Here is a 22,331-nt window from a genome sequence, read left to right as displayed (position 1 = left end):
TGGAGGAGTGTAGTATCAATGAATTTTCTGTCCATTTTTAGAATTATGTTGGTCAGATAAAGGCACGATTCTCTTAAAGTGATGAAGTACATCTTGAGAGACAGAGGGGGTTTAAAAGCTGCTGAGACAAACCATGCCGGCAGTAGGCTGGTTGTGCAGGCAGGGACTGGCAGTCCTTTAATCCTCACTACAGTACTGATAAACCAGCATGTGAGCTTCATTTTTATCCCCCTAACCAGTTTGCTTGGCTCTTCAGTGATGAACAAACCCCAGCTCGCCTTTGAGGCCTTTTGATGTAATATCCAACTATGGATTACGCCCTCTGCACCGGCCAGATTGGTGCTTAGTCAGTGGGCTAACAGGTGAGCGGTTTCAGAGTATGGCTAAATTTCCAGCAAACAGACATAGTAGTGAGATTACTGATAAGAGGACAGAGTATAGTAAGAAAGCTTTAATGATGCTATGTATTTAACTAATTCTATACTAACAAATGTACTACAGCCAATGAAAAATTGGCAGTACTTGAACTTAAGCCTGATAAATCAAAGAATATTAAATGTGCCAATAAACCCCAACTACTCAGATTTTTGTACGCTGCACGTTTAGTCACAATTACATATTTTTCTATGGGAATTTTATTCCTTAAACAGCATAGAACTTTTGATCATCTCTGTCAGTGTTGCAATATCCTTGTATTATGACACAATGAAGATGATGTGACCCAATTTTCTTATTGCACCATGTGCACTCTGAATCCTTTGACCTTGAATAAAGCTTACTGGATGACAAGAACTGTTTTTTATCTGCATTACATGTCATTGTGGGATTGGAAGAGGAAAAATGTATTTAACCATAAATAGAAAATAGGAGGATACAATAACAGGAGAACACATTGTGAGGGCCACTAGAGTTAATAGAAATGTATAATGCAAAACCAGAAATCAGCCATGGCCCAAGTAGACCCCTGCGGGATGTGTTTGTCAGGCAAACGTAAAACACTCAATCATAGATATCCTCATTGAGGTCACTTTGAAGTCTGTCTTCATGCTTTTTATTTCCTTTCGGACATCAAGACCACTGCCTGTGGAAGACTGTGTTTGAGAAGTGGTTGAGTGAGGCTTCAGTGTGGAGAAAACAAGAACAAAATCTAATAGAGATGTCAAGAATAGTCGCTTAAACAACATGAAGTGGTCCTCTTTCAACAGCTTAAATTCTCCTATGATAAACTGAGTCTGCTGTTTATGTTCCCTGGTTTCTGGACGTGTGCCTTAGATCTACCCGTTTCACATTCAGAACAGTCATTTCTGCACATTGCCCCCATCCCAACCCTCATTTCCTGCTATTGCTCATGACCTGTGGAGATGCAGGGGTCTGCGGTTTGAATGTACAAACAGCGACGGGTGCCGTTCCTGGGTTACCAGGACAACTTGCTTCCTTGGTAACAACATCAAGACTTCCTTTAGGCCTTTATTAATATGGCAACCAAGTCCTGTTTGCCTGATTAAAAACAGATTTTAATGTCTATTTGTGAGGTCCTGTGACATTCCTTTTCTCTTATCTCTGGAATTGTTTGTTGTATTTACAGCAAAATATGGGGAAAAAATACAAATAGATAGATAGATAGATAGATAGATAGATAGATAGATAGATAGATAGATAGATGTCCAGAAGCTCACAAATATACATATTCACAAATATACATATTCAACCCCAATACAATAAACACATAAGGTATTAGATAAAAAAAATAGGTATTGCACACCGTCCGAATTGTTTGTGTTAAGGCACTACAAATTGGGTACACATTTTCTGTTTCTTTTTGGTTTCTGCTACTGGTGTCCACCTCATTTTTCACATAATACAAACACTTGAAAGCCTAAAAAAAGACACTTTAGCTATGTACTGCTGCATCTATTTTATAAACAATAGGTCCACCAAGTACAGCAACAGGACAATAAAATACCCCAAGTTTGCAGATCCACACCTCAATGTGTTACCCTCAGTTAGAATTCCCTGTTTACTCGTACTTTTTCATACACCATCAAGAAACTTTTGATTTAAAAGTGCAAGAAAGGCTATTGTTCTCAAGATGAATTCTTCATGTTTACCATGACAGTTTAGTAAAGGATTAAGATGCAGCTATGGTATAATGTTTTGGGACATGCAGAGCATGTGGCTGACAATATAATCTTGCCTCATGAGTGTATTACTTGTTTTCACCAAAAAAAAAACTCTTCCCCTCAGGGCAAAGAGTGGCTAAGAAATTGAGTGGGAAAACTTTTTCTAAAAGCTTCTTATCGTGTCCTCACACATTTTTACCACCTCACTGAATAACATCTTTCACATTATGGTAGATGCATGAGCATTTGAGTGCATCTATTAAAAAAAAGAAAAGAAAAAACTGTGTTACAGCTTTCCCCAAACAGAAATTAGTTGGTTTACCCATAAATTATTGAGATTGGCAGCAACAGAATAATGATAACGAATAATCTTTGCAGCTGCAATAATGACGCTCGAAGGCAGATGGATCTATATTTAGCTATTTGCAGAGATGCACATTCATATTATCCTCTTGGAGATTAAAATTCATTTTATTCTATTTAAGTGTCAGAAGGCTGACTCCATCTCTATCAAATTTACCATTATATATGCCATTATTGTCATTATAATGAATCACTTTAGTCAGATGAATATTACTTGAAGCATAGCACCATTTACAGCATTAGTAGGCCTATGTGCATTGATCCCAAGTATGAAAGCATGTAGGTGTAATTGTGAAGGCTCTTAAAATATATGAAAATATCAAGTTAACAATAACTGCAGTTTATGTGTTTTTTATAAAGTTTTTTGGGCTATTTTTAGGTCATTTTATCTGCATATTTTTTACCATTTTTTCATGTGCTGCTCTTCAGACTTGCAAATACACAAGGTCATGGCAAATTCCTCAGCCTTTTTAAATCTACAGCAAAAACAAACAAGCTAATGGCACATTTGTCCCTGCACATATATGTTCCCATCTGGATAATATATGCTATTTTTTCTGATCTAATGGCCATCGGTCATCTGGTACTCCAACTATTCCAGAGTGGCCATTTGCATACTTCAGCAGTGGTCATCCCCTGTGTTTATCATGCAAGCCTTCTGTGACTGCTGTTCAGCAAACACCTAGTACGTTCCAGGAAAATGCTTCTAAGCCTCATTAAAGCCACTTGGCCAGTAAAGCATCAGATGAAATAGAAAAAGTAAAAAGTAGAGGCTTGTTTTGATGTTGTCCATTACATAGCTAATGTACAACACAAGTAACGAGATAGGAAAGAAAAAGGGAGATATTAAGGGGTCACTTCTAACTACCCAGCTAAAATTGATACAACTACTGCATCTGACGAAGCCATGTGGGAGGATTGGCTGCATTTCCTTTCTGGCTCCAATTCTTCTCACCAATGACATGATAATTCCACATGCCTAAGGCCCTTCAAAATGAGAACCCACTGATAGGGTTCCTTGTGATTGCTATCCACTATAGCAGTATGCGCTTGTGAGTGGGTGCTGGATTACAAAGGACGGCTGCTGACACTCTTGAAGCTGAAGCATGTCATTAAACAGTAAATCACTCTGATTGAAAAACACATCAGCTCCCAGATTTCTGTTTACAAAGGAGGACCTTCTCCACAGGCACAGATTGTGCTCTTGGCCAGAATAAATCAACAACCAGTCATCCAGATTCTCCTGCCACGTAATGCTTCAGGAGCTCAGTTTACAGTTACAAATCACTACCTGAGGTGTGTTGACTGTGGTGTAAAGTCTTTACTTCACTGCAGTTTGTATTATCAGTTGTGGTTGCAAACACTGCTGGTACTTGAAAGGTCTAGAATTACAACTCTTGTTTATTTTAGCACGGTTACTGAAATTAGAGGCTGATTTATTTCAGCACTATTAATCGGGTGAGAAATTATGGGAAAAACTAACAGTGTCTTTGTAGGGGGATTGGCCATCATGTGTCACCAGAGCAGCCTGATGCACCAGGACATTGTTTGTGCAAGCCTTGTGAACTCTACTTAAAGGGATAGTTCGGGATATTTGACATGGATCTGTATGGCATCACCATAACCAGTGTCGTGCATTCAAACTGACTTACCCCCGACAGTGTCCTGTGAGCCGAGTTTTTGTCCAGTGTTGGTCAAGGCGAAAGTAGTCCGGCTTGTTTGCTGGGGTCAAGAAATTAGCGCGTTTTTCTTCCCAAAACAGTACGTGTGCTAAAGAGTGATTTATTTCATCACAAAAACCGAAGCCGGCAAAAGTCACTCCTCGTTATCACTTGGGCCCTATACTGTCTCTCATTGTGTATCAGTGCGCACGTCATTCTGACCGCGAGCTGTGCGCACGAGTTCACTTTGTTTACTGCTGGGGAAGATGTCTGACAACGAGAGCGACGAGGAACATATTGACTTCCGTTCAGAGCCAAGGGGGTATCTTTATGAACCCGTTTATACTGAGGAGGAAGTTTGCCAAATGGACTTAGATCGGGCAGAAAGAGAGAGGGTGGACAGAGAAGTGATGGAAACAGAAGCTGGAGCCACTGCTGGAGCTGCGATACCCAGGGTGGCCGACAAATCCTGGTGCACTTGTTTGAAGTGCGAAGTAATGCAGACAGAGGTGGAATGTTACTGCTGCCACGAGTGGGATTTAGTTATGCCCCAGATACAAAACCTTTCCATAGATGAGGATGTCGGCGGCCGCGGGACAGCTGCTGCCTGCATCACAAATAACGGTGACTTCCCTGCACTCCTGAATGCAGGCGTCTTGAGAACTTTTTTCCATGTTCCCAAGATCAACTGGAAGAGGCGTCCCAGACCAGCTGGACCCGATGGCCAGTTGTCTGCAGAGTAAGTGTTGAGCACTGCCAAAGAACAGAAAGACTCGTGCGCACAATGACGTGCGCACTGATACACAATGAGACAGTATAGGGCCCAAGTGATAACGAGGAGTGACTTTTGCCGGCTTCGGTTTTTGTGATGAAATAAATCACTCTTTAGCACACGTACTGTTTTGGGAAGAAAAACGCGCTAATTTCTTGACCCCAGCAAACAAGCCGGACTACTTTCGCCTTGACCAACACTGGACAAGAACTCGGCTCACAGGACACTGTCGGGGGTAAGTCAGTTTGAATGCACGACACTGGTTATGGTGATGCCATACAGATTCATGTCAAATATCCCGAACTATCCCTTTAAGAGATGGAAAACCATTCTTCCAAAAAATATTCCTATGGAGACATTGATCCAACCCAATAATTCAATATCCCTGACATGTAGTATTTGAGATCTTACTATGCAAAGTTGTGCAAATGATTCACTTTCATCCATTTTCATATTCATTAAATCATTTGGTGACATCCGGTGCCCTGTAGATAAGGGTACGGTCATCCTGGTAAACACATCAGAACAGAAATCATTGATTTACAGTGACCTATAGGGACCCTTGGGTCTAATCAATGCCCAGAAAATACCCCCTTATAGCCTAGAATAGGAAATGGATTCCCTGGATATTCCTCCACAACTACTGTATATGTTCTTCATTTTACTTGTCTCTGGTCTCAATAAACACTTATTCTGAAAAGATTGAATAATGCACAGCACTTTGAGATTGTGTTGTATTCACTGAATTGTAGACATCAGTGATTGTTGTTCTCTGGTTAAAAATGTAAAAAGATTGAAAAAAAAATTAACACAATGAAAAATTACAAATTGTTATTTTGGATTAAATTGCCCTTACACAGTATTTCTTTTTTTTTATTACACATAATGTGAATGTAGTATTTTATATGCTCTATTCCTATCATCTATGGCCCTATTTGCCTTAGGCTTTGGACATTTTTCACAAGGGACCTACAGGGCATTGACTTAATGGACATCTTATAAATGGCGAGGTTATCACTGCCAAAGCAATTTAAAGCATTAACATGTCGGCCATGTCTTTCTCAAAGAGCCTCCCATCTTAACAGCATGCCACTGCTCACATGCCTTAAGACACAGACGTCTACCACATACAGTTTTGAAAGAGCTTTTAGTAAATATCATTGTTTATTCTCTTGAAGGGCAAATTGAATTGTTTGATTTTAGTAGCAAACAATTTATAAGATGACACGAGAAAATAAACCAACACAACAGTGGCCCAAGTAAAACCATTTCAATATAAGGTTAAAGACTTATCCTTTTGCTCAGTTTTTGACACAAAAAGTTCGAAAAACCCTTCTCTTTGTTGAAAGTGATAATGCTTAAATGTGTTTTATACTCTTCAAGTCAGCTCTGTTTGTTTACACCGCTTCAAGGCACAGATGAGGAGGAGAACTGAGAAACTCTCCATTCATTTTTCTCAAACATTTAGTTGCACTGACATCTAAGCAAAGGTAGGCCATTGCCATAAATCACAGAGCACAATAACAGGCACATTTTGAGCCGGTCCATCATTGGCTGTGTTTGTTTGCTCATTGCATCTTGGCAAATTGCTGTTATTAATGGGAGAAAGCATAGTTTGCAGCCCTCATTAGATGTTGTTCCAACAGCGCCTCTGATGGATTAAGACAAGCTGGAGGCCTTGTCTGCCTCTACATCCGGCTAATATGAGCCAATTAAATGCCATACACTCTCCGACCACTCCGCAGTTGCTTATATGCTCTTTCAGTCATGTCCAGTAATTCAGCTATATGGCCAAATAGACTTTAAAATAGATTTATCTTAAGGATTTTCTAAACAGTTACCTATGACAACTTACTTCTCTTTAAAGCTGGTAGTTATTCTAGTTATCCTCTATATCCTTTGATTAAGTATGTTTAAATCTCCATCCATATTTCTTCAATGTTTTTTAATATAGTTTGAGCCTTCTAGTTTTCAAGGTAATACATCTACCAAGAGGAATGTTTGATTCATGCAGGTTAAGCTTATCCATGGATGTCTGTTACTGCTATTACTTGTTTATGTGGGACTTCCATTGGAACTGGGCTAAATGATACAAGAATGATAAATAATCTGCAACACTTAAACAAAACTGAATCCAACTGTCTTTGTCTTTTGACTCAATGCTTAGTTAAAATAATATATAAACCACACTGCACACACTTTAGGAAACTGGAGTTTTTTTTAAGTGAACTATATATTCTGCTGTATGAATGATCTATTTTCCATCTATTATCGAGAACAATCCTTAACTATCATTCCCCTTATGTGTTTAAATAGTTTTGATACTAGCTTTTGTATATTGTAAAAGTTCCAATGTAATAACAAAGTGATACCCAGCAGAGGAACTGTGCTGTGTGTTTGACATATGACATATATAAGAGAATATCTCTGTTAAGTAAATAGCAATCTACCAAATCTCTTGAGAGGCTTCCTGCTAGATTAAATGTTTGTTGAATGTTTCTTTGTTTTTCATGAAACTTGTGTACCCATTCATTTTTGACAAGGCTCTAGGACAGTTTTCTCAACCGTCTCAACAGTTAAACCATCTTATGTAAACACTTTCACAGTGTTGATATTTATGCTAAGTGAATTAACACTGGATACATTGTTGTGTGAAAATTGCCCATACCAACCCATGATTTAACAAGAGCATCAAGCATAACACGACATATTGCTCTGCTTTTATTGGCAAATAAAATGTGTCTAATTTCTGAAGTCATTTGGATGGCATTCGATTGATACTGGATTGCGTGGGAATTATGCCCTCATGCTTTGGTATGAGCAGACTGAAACTGCTCCAGTTTATCATGCGGACTCTTTGAAATGTGAACTTCCCTGGCATGAGTTCATAACCCATGTAATGTGCTCTTTTGAAAAATTCCTCATCCCTCCCCACAAGCTCTGGAGCATTTTTCTGTCTTTGGCTATGCTACATTTTACGCTGTGCCACTTCACTTAATTGTTCACAATTAATCCCTGCAACCATAGAGGAAGACCACCATCTTGAATGTCTAGTAAATGTTTTACCACTTTTCACTTCATACTCATCCCCTCCTGACTAAGTAACTGTACTCCGCAGAGACGGATGACTTTTTTTTATAACATGTATTTCCATCACCTCTGTGGACAACTCACAGAGAGACATTTACAAGGAAAGATTGTGCCTCTTGTGGGCTCATAGTAAGTAGTGAGGATTTTCTAAAAGAGCATCAGCTCTGTGTTAATGACATGAGGTCTCCAGGTTTATCCATTCAATTTAACTCTGGAGAGACGATCTCTTCAGCCTGCTGATTAAATTAAGATTTTCTAATAAGCATATCTTGGTGCACTGACATGAGAGACTGATCTGGGTTTAGTTTTCCAATGCAGGCACCCAAGACCTGCTTTGAAGGGAAGTAATTTCTTCAGCGACTCTGTCTCAGCTTATGTATTTTGAATTATTCAAAATGAATAGTTTTACCCCAAACTATCTCATTAAGTGCTGTATTTTAGATCCTTTCTGTGGGACAGAACAGTTTATGTTAAGTTTATGTTTTTGTTCCAGAGATTAGCACATGAACTATGACTTTTTCTTCATGAGACTTAAATATCTTGTTTTTTTTAATAATTTAGGATTATATCCATTACTTAGTTAGAACATTGCTCTTGATGTTATACTTCAAGGTGAATCACCGACAGTTGATAGTAACAGAACTATTTATTGTAAAGTTTACATGTACACTCTTTCAACCTCTTTTGTGGTCTTCTAAATGTGATTTATGGTAATTAATCTCATATTGAAACCTTTTATTATTAAACAGTAAAAGCTGACACATTTTGTTTTCTTTTGAATACATATGAAGTACATGTGGGTGCTGTGAGGATAAATTATATAGCGTTAACGTCATATCAAACATACAATAGAGATTGTTAAGCAGAAGGAAGAATTACAATTTTCACGCCTATAACTATTTTGTCTGTGTGTGGTACTTCTTTTTCATGAAAAAGGTCATTTAAGAAAAAAAACGGAGCTCAAACTGTTATTTCTAACTCCTTAAAATAGATATACAGTAAAAAATAAATCACCTATTTATAGTTTTGCCTTGGAAACTTTCGATGTAATTTAAGATACCATGCACCTCCTGAACAATACATTACATTATTTTTGAGAGAGATACTATTTCTTTAAATTTTACAAGTAAAATAAAGCCACTCAGGGATAATAACACCCTACTAATCCTGTGTGCATGCCATGTTGTCCATAAGAAAAAAGAAAGAGCGAGCTAGAGAGAGAATAGATGACTAATTTAACTTATTTTAAAAGAAAACCTGGTGAAGTAAACAAACTCCATCCATCCATCCATCCATTATCTATACCGCTGAATCCGTCGGTCGGGTCGCGGGGGGCTGGAGCCTATCCCAGCGTAAACAGACTCAACAGTAAAAAAAAAGGAATTATTTGGGTGAAAACATGTCTTACTTTGGATTTAAGCATTTAAGCTCAATGCTACGGTTTCTTTTTTTCAGTTCCTCATTACACAACACTGATGCTAGGTTACATGACTGCACATTATGTGATTGTTTTTCTTGTGATCTAATCTATTCTGACATTTGAATCTTACAACTCATATTTCTACTCTTTGTCAGCTTTTCAGTTTTTTAGATCATTTTGATCTAATTATATCTATACAGTTTAGTCATTATTAACAAATAAATGCAAGAAAAAAATGTCTTCCTAGCTTTGTAATAGCTATTGAACTCTTGTTCTGTGGGGGGCATTTTGCTAGTTTGGTTTGGGCTACTTGTTTTATTACAAACAGTTATTTCCTGATGGAAGTGGAAATAACTGTTTGTTATTTGGAAGTTTCCTTTCTATATGACAGTGCCTCCACCCATAGGATATAAGAATATTGTTTGACTATATTCTTTACATGTGAGCGAAAATGGTGTGAATCATATCTATTAACTGTTCATCAAATCTCTACCCAATTGAATTTTTATGAGAGAACTTCGTACAGATATTATAGACAGCCATCCCCCACCAACATCACCAACACACCATAGCAAAGAATATCCTTTGGAGAAATGGTGTTATAGCCCTCCAATAGAGTTAAAGATACGTAAAATCAGTGCTAAGGCACATAGCTCTTCTGGTGACTATTCTGGCGGACCACTTTATAATCACTTTATAAGGACACTTTATGCTATTTTTGAATCTTTTACTTTTGTCCCCTTCTTTTAATTAGTCATCTGTCTCTATAGAGCACAGATATAGGCCATGAGTTTCCATTTTATCCTACCATATTTTTTCTACAATCCATCTGTTTCACAAGATATAAAGTTCTCAGATACTGAATATGTTTGAAAGGACGAAACACTTGCTCATTTTGGTAAATCAATACATCAACTAGATTTTCAAATAGATGAATGGATACATTTTTTGTTCCACACTGGACTCCCTGATTTTAGGTTATGAATATACTTTGCTTGAATTTATCCTTCCTTCAGTCTTCAGGGTTCAGATGGCCCACTCAAGGTTTTGAACATATTTCTTTTTATTCTCCAAGGTTCTTCCTATTATTACAAACCAATTGCCTTTTTACTCCCCTGCTTTAATTTTGGACATATAATCTTATAGCTTTTGTAATATGCTGAGTGTATGGAATAGTGAAAATACATCTTAAATTCAGTGTGAAGCATTGTGTAAAAGGTTGCAAAGGGGTGATGATCTGACAATAAAGCATCCATCACAGAAGCGTTTGCCTCTGTATCTTCTTATGGGGTGCACTGTGGTGCGGTGATTAGCAAGGTCGCAAGAGGTTCCAGTCTCAGCTGCGACCTTTCTATTTGCAGTTTGCATGTTCTCCCCTGCATACGTAGGCACTCCCGCTTCCCCACCCAGTCTAATAATGTGCATTTTAGGTTCTCTTTTAATTGAATATTCAAAATTGACTAAAGGAGTGAGTGTGAGTGTACATGGTTGTTTGCCTCTGTGTTCACCATGTGATGGACTGACTGTTTGTCCAGGTGTAATCCTGCCTCTTGCCAAATGGAAATGACATAAAGTGTGTATAGAAAAGGGATGGATGGTTTTCACAAATTAGTGCACATAAATTAAGTTTCTTTATGTGTGTTGGACTTGTTTGTTTATGGCTAATATCTAACTTTTATTACCTCATTTAAGTTTCAGGATGTATACTGCATAGCACTTTTTCTTTTATTTTGTGAGAAAAAACTGTTAATACAGACTGTGACTAAATAGCTGCCATAAGCTGCAGATAAAAGATCCTTATAGCTAATGTGCTATTACTGACTGGTTGGTGAACTATGCCATTATCCGAAGTGACTTACACATGTGCCAACTATCTCAAATGTCAATAAATCGCATCACAGCTGGCTGTAGAAGGATACCTAGGTGTTAAACTCAAGATTAGACTTAACTGAAATCATCACTGTAAATTTCTAGCTTGTTGTGTACTTAAATGCATGGGTTTTTACAGCACTGTGCAATTTCTGATAAGAAGCTTTATTTTAGTGTGTGAAGGTAATTTTTGGGTCATTCAGCTGCTCTCCACTTCTGCTTGTACTCAAATCAACAGTGGGCGTGGGCCATTCATAGCATATATCCCTAGGTAGAAAGAGTTGGTGTTTCTGCCTCTACAGTAAATGATCCAGTCATCTACAAATAGTGGACTTTGCGTGCCAACACATTGTCACTCCCAGTCGAGAGTGAAAAGCTTAGTAAATATGGAACATTTTAAGATCCTCTTTTGACTTGCTTCTTTGTATTAATTTACTGTAGTTTTAGAGGTACGTTTCAAAGTTTGTACTCTATATCCAAACTGAAATATGAAATTGTGGAAATTCACTGAAAACGTAGTTTTGTTTTCCCTCTCAAGTAAATATCACTTAAGTGTTGTTCAACAAGCAATTTGAAACCCATGTGTGAGAGTGCCTGTGGAGTGCTTGTTGAGCATTGGTATTTTCACAATGGAAATTAAGTCTCAGTAAATCTAATAATTCACGTAATTCATGGTAATTCATGGTAATTCATTTACTGTTTCATGGCTGCTATTTTCATAGTCTAATATTCACTATTCTTTGAGATAAGTGATTCAAAAAGTAGGCTTGTTTAAGAAACATGTTTTAATTGTCTGTTTTGCTGATAAACTTTTTTCTATCATTTTTTTTTTTCAAGGATATTTGACAGTTACCATAGAGCCCCTGCCTCCTGTCGTTGTGGGTGAGACTGTCACTCTCAAGTGTAACTTCAAAACTGATGGAAGACTGCGAGAAATTGTTTGGTACAGGGTAAGTACATTTTTTAAAAAAGCCGTTAAGCTTTAAATGCTTTTGAGACCATCCATATCGGTTATTTCTAGCCATTCTAGCCAGTCAATAGCCATATCACTTGTTTATGGTTGTATTAGAAGAACAGCCATGCACTGTCAAACTGCAGTTGTTAGAAGACAAGCTGTTATTCACAGCAGCTGTGGGAGGCATTGCTGGCTGTTGCTTGGGAATTTGATTTTTCAATCTGCTGGTCATCACCATCATTTCTTAATAGTTCACAGCTGGTGACTCAACAGTCATTAAAATCCCAAGTGCTAAGTGCTGCTAATAATTAAATTGGTGTTGAAGGGGAATAGAAAACTTCACATGGCTAAGATGCAGTTTGGATAATAACATATACATTTTTTTTAAGGTTTAAATGGATGTAAGGATTCTGGAAGAGATCTGCAAAATATTACTATTTGCAGAGAAAAATGTTGTTTTACTTTAAGAGAGTCACTGTTAAGCACCTGAATTGGAAAGCAGCGCCAGACCCTGCTGCCACATCGTTGCCGAAACTATTTCTTTTTGCCAAAAACTCTCCTGTCATTCTTGAGACATTGTTTTGTCTGCCTTTACTTGTTAGAGTTACTAGATAGTGGTGGATAATTCTAGGTAGATACAGACAAATTGTAGACCTTGAAATGTTATCATATGACCTTCGTGTTTTCCAGAAAATTCACGCTTGTTGTGTATTACATCATTTATGTAGCTAAGATGTATTCTACTGAGTGATTGGCTTCCAAAACAAGCACTGGGAACATGACTTTGCTGATGATGGCATTCTTGTTTGTCATCCATTTTGGATGAAGTATTTGTAGTTCTAACTTCCACCTCATTGGATTTTGCTGTTTAGAGCATTTTATTGGCTTTACTCAAGAGGTTCAGTCAACTCTGACACAAAGGTTTCTTTTTGGCAATGATTAATCATTTTCCACTTTACAGCCCATGAAAACAATTGCACAGAACATGGACTTGAGTTGCATTTCTTTCTTCCCTATTCATCCCCAACATACGCACGGAGTTGTGTGCTGGAAATGAGTAAATTACTAAAATGTGCTACACTGTATTCAGTCAACTGAACAAACCTATTAGGCCCGCGAGTTTCAAAGGAATGACAAAACTATAAAATGGCAATTCATAAATTAGGCTTTGTGGATCTGCAACACTCATTATTTTCATGTTCGTCCCCTCATCTGAGCAGTCAGTTGCCCTACATACATTTTGCAAGTGTGGAATCCTTACTGATAAACTGTGCATTTCACTTTGTAATTTTTAAAACACCATTTGATAATTACAAATGTACAGTTCAACACTATGGTGACGATTGCATTGGTTTCACCTTGCAACCTTAATTGAACACTATAAATTAATGAGCAGCATTTTATTGCTTAGACAGGAACTCTGTCATTACACTTGCCTCTGCTTTCTCACTTTTATTGTTGTGAAATAAAACATCGTCTCTGGACTCATCTTTGCAAATGCTGACCTTTCAAGGTAGGACATAAAGAGATTTATGGCACTTTGCACATTAGCCTTAGCATCATAGATCACTTTCATTCCTGTGACAATTTCATTTAATCAAGCTGGGTTTATATTTTAGGGCACTGTTTCCTTATCTTCTGTCAGATTTCTGTATTGCCCAATGATATTAGTAGTTTTTTTTAAAAAGCACTAATAACAAAGCTGCCTTTATTAAGTATTCTCATAAGAAAAGTCAAGAGGCTGTAACAGAAATCTGCCCTATGTCTCAGGTGGCCTGAGCACAGCTGCTGATGAATTATAAATCAATTACCTGCATTTAGCTACCAAAGTTTCTTTAATCTCTGCCTTTTATTTGACTAAATACTGTTGACTCCTCATTTCATCTTCTGTTCTAATGAAAATGCGGTTGATACCCACCTAGGGAATCCTTGTATCTGATAGAAGCTCGGCCAATCACGTGAAGAGTTGAATAAACTGAATATTTGAACAAGTGCTCATTTGTGGTGTGAGATGTTGATATATTCTGTTTGAGACTGGTCAGAATTAACATGTCTTAAAATCTAGTTAAGATAAAGCTGATTCACTTAGATTGCCTTTCAAACCACAAATTCTCTTCAGTGTGTTGAAAACCAGAGAGGAAAAAAAATATTTGATACAAGTTTCCACATAGTTTGTATGATATTCAAGTATTTTGTTTTTTTTCCCTTTACTCATGAGTAAGTTATTTTATAGGGATATGACTAAGCTCATGTTTGAGAGTAGGTCCTAATTAGAAGACATACTGTCCACTTAGATCCTCACATTTAGAAAAATATTAAAACAATAATCCTAATCTTTGCCACCAACTGATTTTACACATTTAATTAGAAAAAGGTTAAACATGTCTAAAACATTATTATTATGTAAAATAGGGGAATATATGATACATTTCAAATGAGATAATTCCACTTCAAAGCTTTGAAAACAATGTAGTTTGTCACACCCAGAGAAATGCAGGACACAGGAGCAGGTGATGTTAATCCGAAGCTTTATTAGGAGGAACAGGGTTGTCCAAAAACTCTCCAAGAGAGAACAGAAAGGACTATATAAGTTATCAATAATAATAATAATCACTCCACTTGAGGAGGAAAAAACAAAAAACCTCTCCTGTAAAAATAGGAGGGACTAGAGTATGAAACCTTATTTGAAACAAAAGATCACTCCACTCGGAGGAAAAAGCAAAAATGCTATCAAACTTAAACTATTCTTTCTCAAGACCATCTTTACAAAAGTTATCCAAAAACAAAACTCTCTTAGCGAGGAAATGGTCAAAACTATGGCTTGGCACATGGACTATGGTTTTACGAAGGCGAGAGTGAAGCACGTTGGGGACAGATACGACACACTGGCACAAGACAAGGGGAGACGTCAACTCTTATACACACAGGGTTAACGGGGAACAGATGGAATCATTCATGCGACAATCAGACTGGAACACAAGAGTAAGGGCAAGTGACCTGAAACGAGAAGGGAGTTAATCTTTCAAAATAAAACAGGAAGTGACGAGACATGACATGGAGACGAGACAAAAAACCCACTCACCGCGGTGTGACAGAGCCCCCCCTTCTAGGACCGACTCCTGACGGTCCAGGTAGCTCAGGGTGGTCTCTGTAGAAGTCTGTGATGAGGGAGGGGTCGGCTATGTAGCTCCTTGGAACCCACTGTCTTTCTTCGGGGCCATAACCCTCCCAGTCCACTAAAAATTGCTTGCCCCTGCCTCTGTTGCGTACTGCTAGTAATTTCTTGACTTTATAAAAAAGTCCCCCGTCGGCCGACTCCAGCGGCGGCGGGGGCTTGGTGGTCGGGACCATGTGGTTTTCCTTGGCAGGTTTTATTTGGCTGACATGGAACGTGGGATGAACTCTGAGGGAGCGGGGCAAGCGTAGACGGACGGCGGCTGGGTTGATGACCTTGGATCTGGAGAAGGGTCCCACAAACCGCGGTGCCAGTTTTTTTACTGGGGACCTTGAGGTGGAGGTCACGGGCCGAGAGCCAAACCCTCTGTCCGGGTTGGTATGGTGGTGCAGGACGGCGTTTGCGGTCGGTGGCCTTCTTGACCCGGTCCCCCTGGCAGACAAGAACTTGCCGTGCAGCAGCCCAGATGCGTTGACAACGGCGAACCAGAGCGTGGGCGGAGGGAACTGTGACCTCACGTTCCGCATCCGGAAACACGGGAGGCTGGTACCCATAGACGCACTTGAAGGGGGAGAAACCTGTGGCGGAGGTGGGCAGAGAATTTTGTGCAAATTCCACCCAGACCAGGTGGCTGCTCCACGATGTCGGGTTCTGTGACACCAAGCACCGGAGGCCGGTTTCCAGCTGCTGGTTCAGGCGCTCTGTCTGGCCGTTGGCCTTCGGGTGGTATCCTGAGGTCAGGTTGACAGAAGCACCAATGAGCTGGCAGAACTCCCTCCAGACCCGGGAGATGAACTGGGGCCCCCGGTCAGAAACGATATCTTTGGGGAAACCATGGATTCTAAAAACATGCTGCATCATAATGCTAGCCGTTTCTTTGGCGGAGGGTAATTTAGACAGAGCAATGAAGTGAGTCATTTTCGAAAACCGATCTGAGTTACCTTCTGAGACCGGGATCACCGTGACGAAATCCATCGAGATATTAGACCACCGTCTGGAGGGAATCGGTAGCGGGTGCAGCAGTCCCCTGCGTGACCCGGAGGATGTCTTGTTACGGGCGCAGACTGAGCAAGCCTCAATGTACTCCCGGACCTCCGGCTCCATGGATGGCCATCTGAACCGCTGGGAGATGGTGAACATGGTTCTCCGAACTCCCGGATGGCAGGTGAGCAGCGAGGTGTGGGCCCAATGGATCACCTGTTGGCGCAGATTAACCGGGACAAATAGACAATTATCTGGGCAACCACTAGGTGGAGGGGTCTCACCGTTCGCTTGCTTCACCTCCTTTTCTATTTTCCAGGTAACCGCTCCAACCACACAGTTCATTGGGAGGATGGGTTCAGGTTCCTTGGCAGCAGGCGCAGGGTCGTAGATGCGAGATAGGGCGTCAGGCTTAACTTTCCGGGACCCTGGCCTGTAAGACAACGTGAAGCAGAAACGGTTAAATAATAAAGTCCACCTGGCCTGGCGTGAATTTCTTATGCATGTTTTTGTGGTCGGTCCAGACAATAAACGGGTGAAGTGACCCCTCCAGCCAGTGTCTCCACTCCTCCAAGGCGACCTTGACCGCCAGCAACTCCCGGTTACCTACATCATAGTTCCTCTCCGCCGGGCTCAGCCGTCGTGAAAGGAAGGCGCACGGGTGCATTTTGCCGTCTGTCTCGGATCGCTGGGAGAGAACACCCCCGATGCCCTCACTGGATGCGTCGACTTCCACGACGAATTGGCGCTGGGGTCCGGCAAGGAGAGGATGGGTGCAGAAGTAAAGAGTTGTTTGAGGCACTGGAACGCCTCTTCTTCCTTCGGCCCCCAGTGAAACCGAACCTGTGGTGAGGTGAGGGTGTGAAGAGGGGGAGCAATGGCGCTGAAGCCTCTGATGAAGCTTCTATAAAAGTTCGCAAAAGCCCAGAAATTGTTGGACCTTCTTACGGCTGTCTGGTGTTGGCCACTCGGCCACAGCGCTGGTCTTAGCTGGGTCCATCTGGACTTTGCCAGGAGCTATGATGAACCCTAGGAAGGAAGTGGTGTTAACATGAAACTCGCTTTTTTCCGCTTTAACATACAGGTGATTTTCTAATAGACGTTGGAGTACTTGGTTTACATGGTGTTTATGAGTTTTTAAAATCAGGCGAGTAAATTAAAATATCATCAAGATACACAAAGAGATCAAGAAAATCCCTGAGAACATCGTTTATCATGGCTTTGAACACAGCAGGAGCATTAGTAAGTCCGAAGGGCATGACGAGATACTCGTAATGGCCGCTAGGGGTGTTAGAGCCGATCTTCCATTCATCCCCCTCTCTAATGCGAACGAGGTGGTATGCATTACGTAAGTCCAACTTGGTGAATATGGCGGCCTGTTGAAGCTGGAAGCGGGTAGCGATTCTTCACTGTGATGTCATTCAGAGGACTATAGTCTATACAGGGTCTTAGTGATCCATCTTTTTTGTCCACAAAAAAGAACCCTGCTCCGGCAGGTGATAAGGAAGGAAGGATGAGACCCGCCTTTAATGATGTCTGCATGTAGTCCTTCATGGCTAGTTGTTCGGGTCTTGATAGAGAATACAAGCGCCCCTTGGGAATGGTGGATCCAGGAATGAGCTCGATGGCGCAGTCGTAGGGGCGGTGCGGGGGGAGAGACATGGCCTTGTCTTTGTTAAAAACGTCCTTGAGGTGGTGATAACAGGTGGGAACCGACGTCAGGTCTGGAGACTGGACCTGTGACAGGAGTAGAAACAGTGTTTAACGTCGCTAGAACCGACCTGCCAGCCTTGGTTCGCAGGCACCTGTCCTCAGTCTCTTCCCCACCCCAGAATCTTGCCCGAAGGCCAGTCAATGTGAGGATTGTGTTTAGTGAGCCATGGATGTCCCAAAACCAGGGTGTGAGTGGGTGAATGGAACAGAAAAAATTAAATTTTTTCGATATGTCGCTCTGTGACCAGGGTTACGGGTTTTGTTACAGGGGTGATGGAAAAAAGGGAGCTGCCATTCAAGGCGCTGGCTTTAATCGGCTGTGATAGAGTCTCGGTTTTTAGCCCCAGTTTTTTGGCTATTCCCCAGTCCATGAGACTTTCGTCCGCACCCGAGTCAATAAGAGCCTCCAGGTCTAGGGTGGTGTTTTTGTGTTTTACCTGGGCATAGAATCGTTTGTGTGGCGTGGAACTTGAAGTGATGTGATCTGTTTTCACCTGAGAGGGCCTCACCGGGCATGAAGAGACGCGATGTCCGATTTCCCCACAATAGAAACATCGTCCCTCCCTGAAGCGGCGTCGTCTCTCCGCCTGCGTGAGTTGGGCTCTGCCCAGTTGCATGGGTTCCTCTCCTCCAGCAGGAGGGGAAGCGTGAGAACGAGGGGGCGACAGAGGTCTGCGTGTGGCTGTCCACGGAGATGGATAAGGCGGTGGAGGATATTCCGATGACAGTTGGTGCCCTCCCTGCTGCGTCTTGAACTCCCGGAGTTGGTTGTCCGTCCGGACAGCGAGTGCGATGAGAGAGTCCAGGTCAGCAGGAAGGTCCAGAGGGAGCAACAGCTCCTGAATGGAGGCGGCCAGCCCTTTCAGGAAAACGTCATAAAGGGCTCTGTCATTCCAACCACTAACCACGGCAAGGGTCCGGAAGCGAATGGTGAAATCGCACACTGATTCCCGGCCCTGTTTAAGTCCGCTCAGCTCTCTCGCCTTCTGTCGCTCCGAAGAAACTGGTTCGAAGACTCTGCGCAGCCCCTCTTTAAAACCCTGGAGGGAGCTGCAAAGCGATGAGCCTCTTTCCCACTCGGCCCTGGCCCACGCTCTCGCCCTTCCAGACAGATGGGTAATCATGTAGGCGATCTTGGCCTGATCTGTGACAAACTGGTAGGGGTTTAATTCAAAGTGCATTTCACAATCAATGATAAAAGATCTGCTCTGACCAACCTCTCCTGAAAAGCGCTCCGGAGAGGCTAGTCGGGTTCCGACGACAATATGGGGGAGAGCGGGTCGAGGCGTGGGATCCAGAGGGGCAGATGCAGTGACGCCCTGATCAAGGCGCCCCAGAAGTCGCTGCATCTGGTCCGTGAGTTTGCCCATGTGATCCGAGACGCTGTCCTGGAAATTCCTCTGGCTCTGGCGAGGTTTTCGACCCCTTGGCCGAGGGTAGCCATCTGCTCCTCCTGTTGGGAGAGTCGATCTCCCTGGGAAGCGAGAGCTGCGCTCAAAAGCTCTGAGCCTGCTGCGTCCATTCTGACCAGTGTGTACTGTCACACCAAGAGAAATGCAGGACACAGGAGCAGGTGATGTTAATCCGAAGCTTCTTTAGGAGGAACAGGGTTTTCCAAAATCTCTCCAAGAGAGAACAGAAAGGACTATATAAGTTATCAATAATAATAATATACTTCTCCCAAAATGAGAGAAGTATATCTATGAAAATTGATCAAAATAATAATCACTCCACTTGAGGAGGAAAAAACAAAGACTTTGAAACTTTTAACTTTAAAATAATAATCATTCATGTGACAATCAGACTGGAACACAAGAGGAAGGGCAAGTGACCTGAAACGAGAGGGGAGTTAATCTTTCAAAATAAAACAGGAAGTGACGAGACATGACATGGAGACGAGACAAAAAACCCACTTGACCTCACCGCGGTGTGACAGTAGTTACTATTTTGAGCTGTTGCAAAGGCCCTGAGGACTCCAAACAAAACAGAGTTACAGGTCCACTGTGTATGATGTAGTGATAATGGTGATGTACTAATGGCATAATTGTAGATAACATACAAATGCTCCAAGCCAAAGGAAACAGTTTTTTCATCCACCTACTAATCCCCTATAGGTTAAATAATGAAACATCCATGAATTGCAAAAAACAACTAGGAAACTTGAGAAGCAACGTGACTCTCCTATATGTAAAAGCATCATTAAAGTTTGTCTGTACCAGAAAAATAAAAGTTGAAAATGAATGCAGATGCAAATGCAGCTTCAACCAACAGAAAAGCTAAATAAAGCATTTGCAGGTCGTTATCTTTTTGTGCCACCTACCAGTCCTCAGATAATAATTGTACATGGATAGAAGCTTTTATAATGCTCTCTTTTTATTTCGCTCAAGTTGACAGACGTAAACAGGAAGTGAAAGAGAGAGAATGAGAGTAGTCAACAGTAATGGATGTTGTATAGCCCTGCAGCTAATGCTTCAAGAGCAAATAAATGAGGGCCTCTCAAGTGTGTATGATATTGCACTACAGACCACATGACTGTTTTTAGTGAGTGGTGAGTACTGGCAGGCTGTGGATTAGGCACTGCGGATATGTAATACCATCAAGCTGTCTTCTATGCTTTAACAGCATGCCAAATAGTAATGATGGATCATTTGATATGGTGGTACTAATGTGCTGCATCCGTGGGTATGAGTTTTAGTATGGCTGTGCAACATGTTGCTCAGACATAGCTCCTTATAGACATGTCAGCTCATCTCATGGTCGCTTTAATCGGTGATTCTAATGAATATGTACATATAAGACTTCTCCCAGTGGGCTCCCAGGTATGTCATGCTAATGGTGGTGGAGCAAGTTGTGTTTGTTAACTTGCCTGTTGAGTGCCGCTCTGCACTGTGTTTAATGTTAATCACAGCCCCATCGTCTCTGCTCTCCTGTCCATACACCCCACCCACTCTGCCCATTACAGAATTCCTCTATTCTCCCCTGCATTACTCCTCTGGGATCTTCTCCCTCTCCAACACACGTATCTTTCCTGAGACACTTTCTTGTTTTACCATTGTCTTGTCTGCTCATGTTTCATTATTTATCCGTGTCTATCTATGTCCATTACATTAAAATAATTCAGACACACCTGTATTTATAATCCTGCTCTCTGCTGAATTGGATCGCTCTCAGTGTTTCATCTGCTGCACACATTTATGTCCTAACAAGGTTATATTTAATATTACAAACTCAATAAAAATATGAATAACGTCCCAGTGAGGTTTTGTTTGATTCATGTTAAAGAAAATTGCACGCTAATCTGAATGGGTTATAATGAGATATACAAAAGATCACCATCCAGTCTGAACATTTTCAACTTTCACAAGATACAATTTTATCAAGATTTTTTTTTCTTAAAGTAGAAATGTAGTCAAGAGTAAAATGTACATTGAGTGTATTTCATTGTGGAATTTCTCATTCATATCTCAAGAGAAGTGTAACTGTTATAAAAGTGGTGGATGGCTTAAAATGTTCCAGTTATGTCAGTTCTTTTCAGCTTCTCTCTAAATGATATATTTATACATTCTCTACTTATTTGTATCAAATTGTGAACTTGTACATATTGTACCATATGAAACATTCCTATTCTTTGGGTTAGGGTTATGAGTTATGAATTTAAGCATCCAAAGGTGAATGTTAAATGTGTTTTCCTACAGTGAACTGGTAATAGTCTGATTGGCCATAAACATTTTAAATTGCCACATAAATATCAAATATTTGTTTCAAGTATTATGCGAGACATTACGAACAATTATTCCACGCCTGCTACTGGGTGCTTCACAAACTATTTCATGACAATAGTTGTTGCTCTTTACATTGTGGGGGTTGAGGTAGAACAAGTTTTGATTGTTATCTTGCCATTACTATGAAAGTGGGTAAAGTGGGATTTAATTGCTTGACGTATGAGAAGTTTGGAGTTTATGCTGGAGCTGTAATAAATCAATAGTTTCAAATGTGTAGTACGGATGATAACCAAAGACACTCCAAGACACGCTCATCACTTGTCAAGTTTTAATGAAGCCACCTGCCTCCAGAGATTTTTTTTAGAACATCACATGTCAGCCTAAGCTAGTATTTTACATCACTGGGATATAAAATCCAACTATATGAAACAAAAATAAATTTGAAAACAAACACTTTTTTAGTTCACCAGTTCTTCTTAAAGTTTGAATT

General features: G+C 40.7%; 1 protein-coding gene across 3 annotated transcripts in view; it reads left to right on the top strand.

Annotated features, from left to right (window-relative positions):
- The window catches only part of igsf21a (immunoglobin superfamily, member 21a), a 183,298-nt gene that overhangs the window by 45,146 nt on the left and 115,821 nt on the right, over positions 1-22,331 (top strand). For all 3 annotated transcript variants that reach the window (XM_075461708.1, XM_075461709.1, XM_075461707.1), the window contains one exon: positions 12,133-12,245. In XM_075461708.1, coding sequence (XP_075317823.1) covers positions 12,133-12,245 — 113 coding nt within the window. The remainder of the gene's footprint in view (positions 1-12,132; positions 12,246-22,331) is intronic.

The sequence above is a fragment of the Odontesthes bonariensis genome, chromosome 3, assembly GCF_027942865.1.
Source record: "Odontesthes bonariensis isolate fOdoBon6 chromosome 3, fOdoBon6.hap1, whole genome shotgun sequence".
In the NCBI taxonomy this organism is placed as follows: domain Eukaryota; kingdom Metazoa; phylum Chordata; class Actinopteri; order Atheriniformes; family Atherinopsidae; genus Odontesthes; species Odontesthes bonariensis.
The sequence above is the reverse complement of the archived record's forward strand: the minus strand, read 5'-3'. Positions and strand labels throughout refer to the sequence as shown.